We start from the raw sequence: 14,293 nt of genomic DNA, 5'->3' as shown, positions 1-14,293 counted from the left end.
GAATCCCCCTTTTTACCTTATTTATCTGCAACCTGATTAAGACTTTCTTTCTGAACTGCACCAAATCCAGTCATTTCTTTTTCTATCCTAATTATGCAACGCTCTTCCATGTATTCCGTTACTCCCCATGCCTGCTCTTCTTTTTCCGCCCATGCTCTAATGGCACCACTTGCACAGAAGCTTACGTAACGATATGGCGTCGCATGTGTTCAGGGTTATTGGAGGGCTATGTGGCTGAGAAAGCATTGCTGGAGGAGTCTCTGCAGCAGAAGGAGGTGCAAGAGGAGAGACTGGTGGAGGAGCTGGAGGACCTGAAGGTGAAGCTGCACCAGATGCAGGGCCTCACCGCGGAGCTGGACGGACTCAGACTGAAGCACCAGGAGCTCAGCGAGGAGCACTCACTCCTCCTGCGCCAGAAGGAGCATCTCTCCGCCGGACTGGGGGAGAGGGAGAAAGGTGAGCGGAGTCGACGCACAATCATATGTAATCATATATATATATCGTCTGCTAAAATGTTACATGACCCCTTTAGTGAGCTTGACCACACACTTATAATAATGTCTGTGCTCAGATGTGTCTTCTCTCCGTAGGCCATTGGCTCAATTTAGATCCTGACGCAGGTTTGTGGGTCAGAGTGGTGTGTGTGTGTGTGTGTGTGTGTGTGTGAGCTGAGGGGGTTGGGATGAATATGCAGTATGTTTGCAGTGCTGTGTGAGGTTGCTGTTTGTACCACTGCCATTGCCAGTAGCTAGTAGCAAAGGTTTTTGAGTGCAGTGTTATTTTACCTCTTCAACCAGGTTTTAGCTCCGAGTGGTCAAAGCAAATGCATTCCGTGCCTTTCCATGAGGAACTGCACAGTAATACTTGTATTTATTTAACTTCTAATGTCTTGCAAGTTTTTTAAACCCCCCTCTGTGTATGTATTTGCATTCAAACAATCCCTCTAACCTTCCTCTTTGTTCTTTCAAGCTCTTCTTGCAGAGACGGAGCGTTTGACCCAGGATCGGCTGGACTTGCAGCGGCAGGCCGAGAAAGACCACAAATCTCTGTCGCTGCGCCTCAGGGCCCTGGAGAGGGATCTGGAGGAGAAGGAAACGCAGGACCTGGAGACAGAGCAGCACCACAAGACCCACACCGAGGACCTCAACCAGCGCGTCCAGGCTCTGGAGAAACAAGTGAAACACGACAGGCAGTTTATTGAGGTTCGATTTTACAATGGAGTATATTTGTAGCCCCCTTTTTTAATGTACAGTAAAGTGTTATTCTTCATACATCTGCTCCTTCGTTTTCTCTTTAATTTGCAGCCCCATAGGCTATTGTAGGGCTGCTCGATTATGGCAAAAATCATAATCTCGATTATTTGGGTCAATAATTGTAATTGCGATTATTAAATGCGATTGTTCATTGACTTGTAAAAACAGTATATAATAAAAAAATAATAGTTTTATTTCGATTACGTTGTTTTTGTAATCGTTGCAAGCCATAATCGTAATCGCGATTTAAAATACGATTAATTGAGCAGCCCTACTATATTGCATTCTCGCTTCACTTTCTTTTTAGTGTTATTTGAGTGTCGCAGGCCATTTCCCATGTTGCTGTTTAATGTAGCGGACAGCCTTTCACATCGTTTGTTCCTGTGCATATAGGAGCAGGCTGTGGAGCGTGAACACGAGAGAGACGAGTTCCAGCAGGAGATCCGAAGCCTGGAGGCCCAGCTCAGACAGACCGCCAGCGTGGATAATAAGGGACACAGGGTGAGGCCCATTGTAGCAAGTATATAACATCTCCAGGCTAATATATCATTCGAAATGCTTCTGTTTCTAAGATTTTGCATTTGAAGTGCGTTTTTGCTGTCTCTAATACTGCTGATGCGTTGGTTATAGGATTACAAACCTCTAAACTGAAATGTAGTGGTGTTTTAGAGAGGTTGAAGTGATGACTGCATTGTTTGTTTGCAACGAGCCTGACTTTTGCCATGTGTTTATCCCTGTGCTGAACGGATTGCTGTAGTTTCAGGACTTGTTTCTGCAGGTATGAAATCTAACCGTAGCATACTCCTCTTAGCTCCTCTAGTGCATGGTGTGTATCGTCCATCGTTATTTCTGTGCTATCATCCATAGATTAATTCTTTCTTATCATATTTTCATCGTTTCATATTCGTTTGCTTCTGTTTTGCACTTCATTTGTCTTTCACTTCATGCCACTGCTATCTGGAATGGCCTAATTTCAATGTTGGATACCCGTCGTTGCATATCTGAAATGAATGGCTTATACATCGGCAAATCATGTTGTTTCTTACTTTTCTTAAACCCCAGAAACATGTCCTACATAATGTGGTCCTCCATGTCTCTGCAGGTGGAGAGTCTACAAGCTATCATCAAAGACAAGACAGAGGACCATGACTCATTGATCGCAGCCAATCAGCAGGCCCAGCGGGATCTCGCAGAGTGCAACGAGGAGATAGACAAGCTAGCCGGGCGAATCAGAGAGCTGGAGCAAGCCCTGCTCAACGACGCCGAGGGTAAACGATCCATCAGTCAACTGGAACAAGAGCTCCACAGATCGAAGCTGAGAGAACAGGAGCTCTCGCAGGTAAGGCAATTAAACACCTACATGTTCATACCACAGTGCACATGAGTGTTTCTTTTCTCACAAATGTTCTCTCACGTTTGACAGGATAAGCAGGCACTGGAGCAGCAGCAGCTGTCCAACAGGTTACAAATCTCGGCCCTGCAGTCTAAAGTGGATGAGACGAGACACTGTTACCATGACAACCAGCGTGAACCCACCCAGGAGCTTAGCGACGCGCTGGACCTCGCTCAGCAGAGCCTACGGAGCAAAGAGCAAGAGGTCTGTAAGACTTTTACCCAAAGCTGGTGTTTGGTAGTTAAAATGATTTGGGCTAATGAGTAGTAGCTGTTGATTACAATTAGGTTCAGTTTTGGTACAAACAGGTATGGATGCAGCCTTGATCCATCGTTGAGTATATGCAGCTCAATATTTCTAACCCACTGCTGAAAACTATTTGCCGTTAACTTAAAGAGCAACTTGCAGGATTTCATATGTTTTACGAGTCATAAGGGCAGGAATTTTTTATACGTCAAACGTGTCCTATTACGTCACATAGGGGAGCAACTTTTCTCGGACTCCTTCTCTGCCCAATTCACGGTAGTAGTTGGTTTGAGCAGTTGTGATTTAGTGAGCTGGTAATTTTACATTGAATTTCACAATTTGTAATCATGGTGAGCTATTGTGTTTGTGCAGGTTGCACCGCCATATGCATACGAATATACATTTTCAACCTCTTCTGTGTCAAAACTAGCATTGTGATTTATTAATACGTTAGACCGGCCGCTCTCCCTGATGTGACATGTGGTGGTCTTTTAAAAAAAAAAATGTATGTCTTACAAAAACGACGCCAGATGTCACTGTAGTGTATATTTATGTATATTTTTTGAAAAATCTAGTGTATACATCATTTTCCTACACATTTATTCACTGGTGTCTCTAACCTGCAAGTTGCTCTTTAAATATGATGTCTTAAAAATAAGCCTTTAGGAGCAGTTAATTGTTAATTGTTTTGTAATCCTAAAATATGTCTTTCACTAATAAGTCATGTTATGTGTTTTAGGTTGAGGCCATGGTTGGCCAACTGGAGACTCTGCAGAGTGAATTGGGCCTCAAAGAGGTTGAACTAAAATGCCTCGCTTTACAGCTGGAGCAACTGACCAATCAGAATGCAGCTCATGTTAACGAGCTCCAAGAACAGATTGATGCCCTAAAGGTAAGTGCTTTTTGGTATTTTATCAAATTGGCTAAATTAAAGGCTTTTCCTATACTTTTTATTCTGTCTATAAGAAAGAGACTCGAGAAATGACAACCCAAAACGTATAACCTATAACTACAGGGTGTCCGCGGGGTCTTAAAAAGTATTAAAAGTTGATAAATCAATTTAGCGAAAGTTAAGGCTATTAAAAAGTATTAAACGGCATTTTCCAAGGTATTACATTTTGTAGCTTGTTTTCAATAAGTATATGAATTGTCCAAAGAGGTTGTATTCTAAAGTTTGTAGTTTATTTATGGCATCCCGTTGGATTTGACGTCATCTGAACAGGACATCGCACGCTCACTGCTTGATAGTGCGCGAAGGTCCGTTTACGCCGGTTGTTAAACAACATCGTTTTGGGGAAATGCAAGTCTGCGTCCAAATGGTTGGAAGATAAGGAGGAAGGACAATCAATACTGTATATAGTAAAGTGTGTCGCCAATGTAACCGGTTAGAACTGGAAGTGGCGATGAGGTCTTAAAATGTATGGAAACTTTCCATACATTTTAAGACCTCATCGCCACTTCCAGTTTTAACCTTTGACTTTTTAACCTTTGACCTTTTTTAAGACCCTTTCCATTGGAAAAAGGTATTCAATTTGACTTCAGGATTCCTGCATATACCCTGAACTAAACTGGTATTTACAACTCTGCTTGCAGGAAAATGTTTCTGCTCTCACCATACTCAATGAGGAGAGAGAGGAGCAGAGCGAAGCTGAGGAACCAGAGGAGGAGAATTTCCCCTCGGCATTACTCGAGGAGAAAAATCAGGAGATCGACCACCTCAACGCTGAGATCCAAAGACTGGAACAGGAGTTGGACAACACCGGGGACAACGAGGTCAGAATACATTCACACAGAATGCATAAAGACAGCATGGCAGCTCCCCTAGTTGATGAGAAGAATGCACTTTTCTGATGAATTGTTCTTTTTCTGACACAAAGGCTTTGGAGGCTGAGCTGGAGGATCTGCGCTCACAGGTTGAACACCTTCAGTCTGAGGTCATGAGAGTGCGTCAGGACACACAGGAAGAAGTGGAGCGCCTTCATGAGGTCATCAGCACTCTGCAGGCAGAACTTGCCACATTAGGCCCGAACCTGCATGAAGTGAGTGATTCTCAGGATGGGGACAGCATCAATCCCTCACCGGCTCCCAGCCCCGAACCTGACAACTACACCGTCCGAGAACAGGCGAGGAGGGGGGGGGGCGAACAGCCTGAAGCAGGAGCTCAGCCTGAGTCACTCTGCCTCCTCTCGTTCCCTGCGATCGCGCTTCAAGACCCTGCAGAGTCAGCTGGAGACGGCGGCGGCAGAGAAAGAGGGACTGGAGAGATTACTGCTCACTCAGGAGGAAGAGTACAGAGGACACGGGGAGGAGTTCGGAAAGAGGCTGACCGCAGAGAGGGAGAAGGCCGATAAACTCCAAAGTGTCCTCACCCTCAAAGAAGCTGAGCTGGATGAAGTCAAAGCCCAGAAAGAAGGGGATGCAGAGGAGAGGAAACTATCTGAAGAGGTAAATGACAAAGTTCAGAACCAAGAGATGAGCACCCTGCGTGACAAGAACCTCCATCTCAACTCTCTGATTGCTGAACTCCAAAAGAAAGAACAGGAGAGGGTGACCGAGATGGACACTCTAAAAACAAAGGAGCAGGAGATGGAAATGGAAACGGAAGTCCTCCGAGAAACCAGCCTCACTCTCGAGAGACAAGTCCAGGAGATGAGAGCCGAGCTGGTCGACATGGAGGAACTGGTTGATGAGGAAAGGATAAAGATTAAAACCCTTAAGACTGTGAAGGGAGAGCTGTCTGCTGAGCGCGAGACACTGAGGAGGAGGGAGGGGAAACTGCAGGAGGAAATAGAAAATCTCAGACAGGAAGCGACTTCCATGAGAGCCTGTATCCAGGAGCTGACCGTCCAGCTCAATGAGAGGGAAGCCAGTCAGGAAGAGGCTCAGAAGGAGGTGCTGGTGAGCGTCAGATACAAGTTCAACTGGGATGTTCTTAGTGTTAAATGCATTGAGGCAAATCTAAAGATTAATGGTAACGTGATGCATCCTCCTTGTGACTTGCATAGATTCTTTTTTGGTAAACATGTTTTTGATTTACTTTATTTTTTACATTTATTGCCTTATGTGTATATATAAAACACCTCTTCCTAATTACAAAATATGACATTATACTAAATATGTTGATGATAATAATAATAATAATTATATAAACAAAATCCATTAAAATAAAGTAAATAAACACATACACAAACACACACACACATACACACACACACTTGCGAGCTTCCCCCAGACCAGTAATCCTATTTTGATCATTTACTCCGCTAATAACCAATCAGATCGATGGATTCCAGAGAAGAGGAAACTTTGAAGGCCTTTTTCTCAAAATGATGACTCGGTGAAAGTCATATATAATATGACATATTTTGCTTAATGTTTGGAGTTCAAAAGCAATCCTGATATCATTAGAAAGCTATGAATCTCCTCTTTCCAGCAGTGAATACAACTCAAAATGTGTCTTCAGGTCAATGCGACTGATTTCGATAGAGCAGGTCACATATAGTCTATAAATAACCAAATCTATAATCACCAATCAACCAGAACAAGTATTTTCCTCCAGCCTGTGCTCCATGTTTGAACAGCGTCTGTTTTTTAAATCAGCAAAGCCATTCACTTAACTTTGTGGACCAGCGTTAAGTCCGGAGAGCAAATATCTTGCTGCCGTTCTTAATGCTAGATTACAGCTGTGCTAGCATCTGCAGGCGAGCCCACATCTGGTTGTATTTAACTGCCGTAACACGTCACATCACAGCGTCGCTGCTCAGACTGCAGACTCTTACAAACACGGAGGAAGTGACTTTAAATTGCGGAAGTAGAAGGGGAAATATTTACTAGCTGTTTTTTAAAGCTCTGATGCACTTTATTTTGTATTTCTTTACGTTCTGACTTTGCAGGATTTGGTAAGGAGAAGTTGTGGTCGATTGTAAAAGAATGGAGGCGGCATTAAATGTGTTGGGCTGCTGCATGTCTTTGCAGTCTGATCGGATTTCTGAGTTTCTTTGCGTTTGTACTTTGTAGCAAATGTATTGTCATAGTGTGCTAAAGGGGTATCTAGCAGTAGATGTAAAAGAAAGCACCAGATGTAAAACACAGCACGGACATGTGGTAATCGTTAATAATCCCTTTACATGACATTGCAGGTTATCGGTTGTTGCTCTTATGTAAACAGTAGTTCTTCCAGGAAAAACCTAACCATTAAAGTTCAGAGATGACATGTAGCTGCAGTGTTTTATCAATAAGAGTCTATGAAAGGCATTATGTTGCTGCTAATAAGAATGTTTATCTTTGTCTCAGACCCATGCTGAGGTGACTCTGGCTAAAGCAGACGCTGCTTTGAGACAGAGGGAGGCTGAGCTCGCCGGACTGAGGGCGGAGCATCAGGCTCTGAAGGCGGAGCTTACTGCGGTGAAACAGGGTCTGAGCACCAGCACAGAGAGGGCGGAGAAACTACATGAGGAAGGACAGGTGGGAATATTTGACATTTTAGTACAAAATATAAGCTTTAAGCATGATGTCTTATTTCTGTATGGATCTACTCCAAGTACGCAGCAATTGCTTGAGTATAATAAGCTGTATTTTGATGTACCTTATTTCTGTGTCAGACTAAAGACCATGCCCAGCTTAACCTTGAGACTGATAACCAACGGCTGAAGGCGCAGCTTCGGGCTCTTCAGGAAGACCTGGCTGTTCAGGAAGAGGAACTGGCCTATCAGCAAAGGGAACTACAGCAACTCAGACAACACTGTGACCAGCAGGACACACTCCCTCACCAACGAGGACACGCACAGAAGGGTGAGTAATGAATGATGACACATTTTTCATGGCACATAAACACCAATGGCGGAAGTTATTATGTGTATTTGAGCTTGATCGTAGTTTTATTGCACTATGAATGTAAATATGTTTCACTTTTACTGAATTAAAGGATGGAAATCAATAACTAACATTGCGTGATCTTAGAATTTAAAGAAGAGTTTACCTTTTGAGTTGTCAAATTGGTTAGAAATTGAATCGCACACTATTTTTGATGTAACTTCAAGTCACTAATCAAGCAAAAATTGCCAAAATATGTATTTTCCAGCATCTGGAATGTAAAAATATATTGCTTTTTTTGTCTCTGTCTTATTAAATATCAACCTAATGTTATATTGATTGTCTTTATTTTCTTCCTTTTTGTTAGATATTTCTCACAGAGCCTTTGAGGACGTTGTGAGCGTCTCTCGTGATGACGTCTCTCTGAGCTCTCCGGAGGTTTTAAGGAGACTCGAATGCTCCGAAGACAGAATTCCAGAGCGTTTCCGCGCCTCTGCTATCGGCTCCCGTCTGTCTGAGTTCAGCGCTCTGAACAGCACCGGCCTGGACCTCCACCACGCCAAGACCTCTCCCAGAGTCGTGATGGAGTCTCCGCGCTCCAGGACCATCACACCGGAGCCGGCCACGCAGAGTTCCCGCTCTCCAATCTCCGGCTCCGTGTCCGTCAACGACAACTTCTCCATGCTCGACTCCCTGGACACTGACAAAGTTTGTGATCTTACTCTTGCGTCCAAAATTCAAATGTTTAATTGTCATATGCACAAAGCTACAGTGTAGAAATGGCAATGAAATTCTTCTGATCGGATCTCCTCCCACAATGCAACATATATAAATCAAATCAAATCAAGTTTTATTTATATAGCACATTTATAAACGATTTTTGGTCGAGCCAAAGTGCTGTACATATAATAAAAATAGCCTACAGCAAATACAATAGCACAGATTGTTCAGAATATCAGTATGAGAAAAAACGACACCCTCTATCCTTAGACCCTCACATCGTACAAGGAAAAACTTCCAGAGAAAACCCACAGTTTAAGGGAAAATGGGAGAAACCTCAGGGAGAGCAACAGAGGAGGGATCCCTCTCCCAGGACGGACAGACGTGCAATAGATGCCGTGTGTAAATCGAAGAGATAATACATTTTACAGCATATAGACCGAATGTTAGGAAATGCATGTGTCTGTAATAAGAAGATGAATCCACGAGGATGTCAGCTACAATCCTGTGGAAGCCATCAGGGAAGCAGCATGACGAGACCCAAGGCAGGACCGCAGAGACAGGTTCAGCCACGACCCGAAGTCCACGACTTAATCCAGAACTCAGGATAGAGGATCCAAGACACAGGACTACAGCAAGAGGATCAGCCTCGACTCCGGATCCCGGCGTAGATATAGATACAAAACAAGAAAAAAGATTTGGCTGGGTTAATCGGAACAAGAGAATACACAGACACAGACATAGAGGGAAAAGGTCATTGGATAAAAGTTATTCTTGATGACCCTCTAGAAAGATCTCATGAACTTCCCCACTCAATCTATCAAGACCCGAGCAGTTCTATTAGATATAGGATAAGAAACAGAGATAGGGAGCACAACAACCTATCTCTTCGTCAGATGCACTCCCCTGCTTATCTAAGCGACTCTGTACCCCGTTACTCTTTACAAGACCATAGACCAGCAGAGGGAACATGGGGGGTGGGTAAGGGTTTTTAAGAATAAACCGCAAGGGTCTAAAGGGAAAAAATATGAAATATAAGGTACTATATTTTAAGTAATCCTATCTACTATTCCTATATTCGAATAATGTATAAACTATTTTAAAAATACTTTATGAAATCCTATGTTATGTTATAAATATTAAAATAAAGAACTAATGAATAAATTAATTAATAATTAAACAAAAGCCAGAGAGAAAAAGTGAGTTTTAAGTGTTGATTTAAAAACCCCCAGGGTCTGGGCCGACCTCACATGGAGGGGCAAAGTATTCCAGAGCCTGGGGCCAGCCGCTGCAAAAGCTCGATGCCCTCGGGTTTTAAGCCTGGTCTTAGGCACTATCAACAACAGCTGATAAGCCGACCTTAAGGCTCTGCCTGGGGTGTAGCGATGGAGGAGTTCGGCTATATAGGGAGCCAGCCCATTTAGGGCTTTGAAAACAAATAAAAGGAGTTTCAAATCTATTCTGAACCGAACTGGAAGCCAGTGCAATGAAGCCAGAATTGGGGTGATATGGTCACGCTTTTTATGGCCAGTGAGAAGACTTGCATAATAAAACACAAAATAAAAAGTAGTGCAAAAAGTCTATATACATGTCAACAGAATATACGATATGCACAAGAACAGATACATGCCACCATTTGGGGGCATTTAAGTCTTTTATTGGTTCAGATGTTTTTAGGTATTTGTTTGATTTTGTTTTTTAAAAATATATTTTTTGTAATTCTTATTATCTTAGGTGCGCGAGTTGGAAGATCTTGACATGACAACACCATCGTCTCCTCTTGGTTCCACTTCCTCTTTGTCGGCACCAGAATGGGCCAGTGATGGATATGGTAGCAGTGAGTATTTATACTTTTTTGACATTGTAATTGGATAAAAATGCAGCTTTATGGCGCAAAATAATGTTTTATATCAGGCTTCAAATAATACTTAGTTAGTTGCATCAAGTATTATTTTTACATTTTGGTCTTTCTTCGGCGTTTGTAGATCTTACATTACATTTTTCAGCTACTGTCTTCCTTTCTCTTGTGCTCCAGATGTGAGTTCAGAGTTGGGTGCGAGGCTGAAGGTGGAGCTGGAGCAGACTGAGAGGCTTGATGCTCAGTTTCTTGAGTATCTCCGCTGCCGAGGAATGAACCCCACAGTAAACACAGATAGTGCTGCAGGCAGTATGAGCTACAGCGATGAGCTGTTGTCACCTGAGCTGCAGGTAGGATTTAAATACACTTTTCAGTGACTAATCATTTGACAGTGTGGTGGTAAGATTTCACTCCGTTTCTGTTTCCAACTTCCTACAGTGTCTGCTGAAGAAGGTGTATCAAGAAAGCTGCAGGATTCTCACTTTGTCCAAGCGTCGTGCCACTTCCTCAACATACCCTCACGTCTCGGACTTAAGAGCCTTTGCATTGAGTCACACAGAGCATCATTCTGAAGGTGGCTCTATTGTACTGGACCGGCGGGACAATCCATCCTCCATCCCCCCCATGGGCTGGCAGCAGGAGAAGAGGGCGCTGCAGGAGACCGTGGTCGCTCTCAGAGAGCTGCTCTGTCGTATGGCACAGAGACCCACACAAGTGAGTTTCTGTTGTTTTAAAGATGCTAGGAATGTACCAAATGTCTAGCCTTTTTAAAAAGTATTTAAAAGAAGCTTTGAATCTACAAAAAACATGTTTAAAGTGATGTCTTGAAATCAAATGCAGATACATGGTATTGGTGCTGATCATGTTCTTCTTCCTCCTTCAGACTGACCACAGAATCGAAGGTGACTGGCACGGAGATCGGGTTGATGGACAGGTTGAATCCCAACTGAGGGCCGAGTTGGAGGAGAGTCAGAAACAACTGAAGTGTGCTCATGACACTCAGCAAGAGCAAAAGAACAAAATACAGTCAGTCAGGTATATTTAAAATGTTTCTCCACAAGTATCCTATCCTACACATAACAGAATACTCTATATATTGTCAATCATGATGTGTGAATTCAGCAATTTGGCACAAGCGGGACGCAACCAACTCGTGTTTATTTGATATCTGTATCAATATAGATTTTATCCAAATAAATATTTTAAACCAGTGAGTGCGGGGCAAGATTTAAACGGCTTACCTCCCTTGTTTTAGAAATGAACTTGCGTGTTAGTATAAACTTTCACTTGTTTCGTCATGTTTCTGTCACACTTGGATGTTATATTACAAAAAGTCAAGTTTGAATTGTGCTTTTTGTCTCTTCAGGGTGGCTGTAGCAGAGGGTGAGGAAGCCTTGAGAAGGGAGCAGGTCAGAGTCCAGGAGCTTCAACAACAGCTGGAGCAGGAGCGAGCTCTGAGTCAGCGCAAGGACAGAGAGAAGGAGGAAAGGAGAGAGGTGAGACGAGGACCAAAAACATGCCTACTTAATATAACATGTTCTTAGTTAGAACATCTGTATCATTGGTACAACATCATCATGTCTTAAACACCATTGTGAGTGTCTGTCTATAATTGTTATAATTTATATATTATATTTTCATGCTGTTATTTCCAGTTTCTTTTTTGCCATGTTCTTGGTACCATTTAAGAAAACTCAACAATGATGATTTTCTGGATGCTGCGATCATTTTAATGTGGAAATATTGTTGGTCGGGTTTAGTTTTATTAATGGCAGTGTATAAACAATTTTACTGAGTTCAAAAGATCAAAGTGAAGAATGCCGAGTGCTCTTCAACTTTTCCTTTTGAAACTCTGACCGATGACCCCCCTCTTTCCTCTGCAGGCTCTGCATGTATCCTCTGAGCAGCAGAGGTCAGAGGTCATGGCTCTAAAGGGTCTGGTGGAGCAGGAGAGAGTGGCCTGCAGCAACCTGAGACGGGAGCTCCAGATTGAACAGTCCCGCAGTGAGCTGCTGGAGAAACGCCTTGACGACACTCAAAAGGAGCTAGGAGACGAACGGCAACTCTCTGCTAACCAGAAAGAGCTCAAACTGCAAGACAAGACTCGTCTGGAGCACCTTCTTGCCGAAGCAGAGTCTCGCCTCGCAGAAATCCACTCCACGCTCGCAGAAGCTCACAGGAAGGTGGACGAAGAGAGAGAACGTTACTCCAGGCAGGTGGATGAGCTCACCCGGAGACACGAGGCCGATGCCACTAGAGACAGGAAGTTCATCTCCGACATGCGCGCCCAGCTGGAGCAGGAGCGAAGGCAGGGGGAGGAGCTTGCAGCTGTGATGAACAAACTGAGGGCTGAGCTTCTGCAGAGCAGGAGGAAATGGGAAGAGGAGGACAGAGCGAGGAGGGCGGAGCTGCAGAGGGAGAAGGAGGCCGCCATCCGACAACGTGTCGCTGTGGAGACTCTAAAGGAGCAGAAACAGGAAACCTGCTGTGCTTTAGAGATGGAGCGAGAGCGCAGCACACAGCAAGGGGTGGAACTGACCGAGCTGAAGGAGAAACTGCACGTGATAAAGGACAAAGAGAGGGAGAGGGAGGAGCAGTGGGAGAGAGAGAGGAGGAAGGGGAGGCAGGAGCAGATGGAGAGGGAGAGACGGCAAGAGAGGACCAATGACAAACTGGTAAAATATAATACACTTCTTAACTATACTCACCACTTTGACAAATGTAATTCTACTTTTTCGATACGTTTAAGATCATTTTCGTTCCTCACACACATGCTCCTTTTCTAAACATTTCTTACTTTAGTGTGAGCTGGAGATGTTGAGGCAACAGGACCAGCAGCGCATGCAGGAGCTGCAGCACACTCTGGTAGAGCTGGAAAGAGAGGAGAAAGAAATGTCTGCTCAGAGGCTGAGGCAGCATAACATGGCTGCATCTTCACAGCATCTCCAGAGTGACTTCCAGACAGGCAGCGCACAACACAACCAGCAGGTACACACGTGGTTATTACTGCAGTGGAACCAGCCACAGACCCCTCTACTATATCACTTGTAGATGCTAGTCATGTTAGTAATATAGGAATACACTCACTGGACTGTTGTGAAATGAATGTACCTTCCACTCCCTAGATGCCGTCGTCACAGAATCTGCTGGAAAGGACGATGAAGGAGAACTCGGAGCTGACGGAGCGCGTGACATCGCTCAGCCAGGAGAAAGCCACCCTCAAACACAGACTCACCTTCCTGGAGCGAGAGCTGCGGCTCACGGAGAACGAGCTGGCCAAGGTCACCACGGAAACTGAAAACAGACCCATCAACGATGTGATCAGCAACGCCAAGGTACAAATCTGTTCTTGGACAGCTGATGAAAGATTTATCACTGCGTTGATGGTGCAGCAAGAGGGGGCCCACTTAAGTAAATCAAAACATTTAATATATGTTGGCTTAACAATTAGTTGCAGAGAAAAAGATTTGCCATTTATATTGGTCTATTAAGTGCTATTTTTTTTTAAAGCACAAATGCTATAATATGCTGCTGTTGTGTTTTCTTGCTTTTCTCCGTTTTATATTAAACTAAATATGTTGGGGAATGGACTCGATTTTAACAAGACATAAAAATACATCATATTACATTTTGAGAACTTGATCAATTTTGATTTTCATTATTTCCAGACATTTTATGGACCAAGGTTCAAACGATACCTGTGTTTATTGTTTTGCAGGTGCAGCGTCTGTATGAGCGCTACCTGCGTGCTGAGAGCTTCAGGAAAGCTCTGGTGTACCAGAAACGTTACCTCGTACTGCTATTGGGAGGATTCCAGGACTGTGAGCAGGCCACACTGTGTCTCATCGCACGTATGGGGGCATGGCCGACTCCCCCCCTGTCCTCCTACAACAGACCCCGCAGTCGATTTAGAGCTGTTGTACGGGTTGTCATTGCTGTCTCAAGGTAAGAAGAAGTGTAGCAGGATGTAAAGATATGCGAGTTTGTCACGACTGGTCTGTGGATAAAACT

General features: G+C 43.8%; 1 protein-coding gene across 1 annotated transcript in view; it reads left to right on the top strand.

Annotated features, from left to right (window-relative positions):
- Positions 1–14,293, top strand: part of pcnt (pericentrin) — a 40,567-nt gene that overhangs the window by 23,729 nt on the left and 2,545 nt on the right. The window contains 22 exon segments of the mRNA XM_034207363.1: positions 214–456; positions 970–1,202; positions 1,647–1,754; positions 2,011–2,031; positions 2,356–2,592; positions 2,677–2,850; positions 3,632–3,784; positions 4,486–4,665; positions 4,770–5,024; positions 5,026–5,790; positions 7,186–7,356; positions 7,494–7,683; positions 8,072–8,412; positions 10,159–10,261; positions 10,460–10,632; positions 10,721–10,996; positions 11,166–11,317; positions 11,649–11,778; positions 12,166–12,957; positions 13,085–13,270; positions 13,408–13,617; positions 14,001–14,227. Coding sequence (XP_034063254.1) covers positions 214–456; positions 970–1,202; positions 1,647–1,754; positions 2,011–2,031; positions 2,356–2,592; positions 2,677–2,850; positions 3,632–3,784; positions 4,486–4,665; positions 4,770–5,024; positions 5,026–5,790; positions 7,186–7,356; positions 7,494–7,683; positions 8,072–8,412; positions 10,159–10,261; positions 10,460–10,632; positions 10,721–10,996; positions 11,166–11,317; positions 11,649–11,778; positions 12,166–12,957; positions 13,085–13,270; positions 13,408–13,617; positions 14,001–14,227 — 5,320 coding nt within the window.

Source organism: Gymnodraco acuticeps, unplaced genomic scaffold (genome assembly GCF_902827175.1).
Source record: "Gymnodraco acuticeps unplaced genomic scaffold, fGymAcu1.1, whole genome shotgun sequence".
Lineage (NCBI taxonomy): Eukaryota > Metazoa > Chordata > Actinopteri > Perciformes > Bathydraconidae > Gymnodraco > Gymnodraco acuticeps.
The sequence above is the reverse complement of the archived record's forward strand: the minus strand, read 5'-3'. Positions and strand labels throughout refer to the sequence as shown.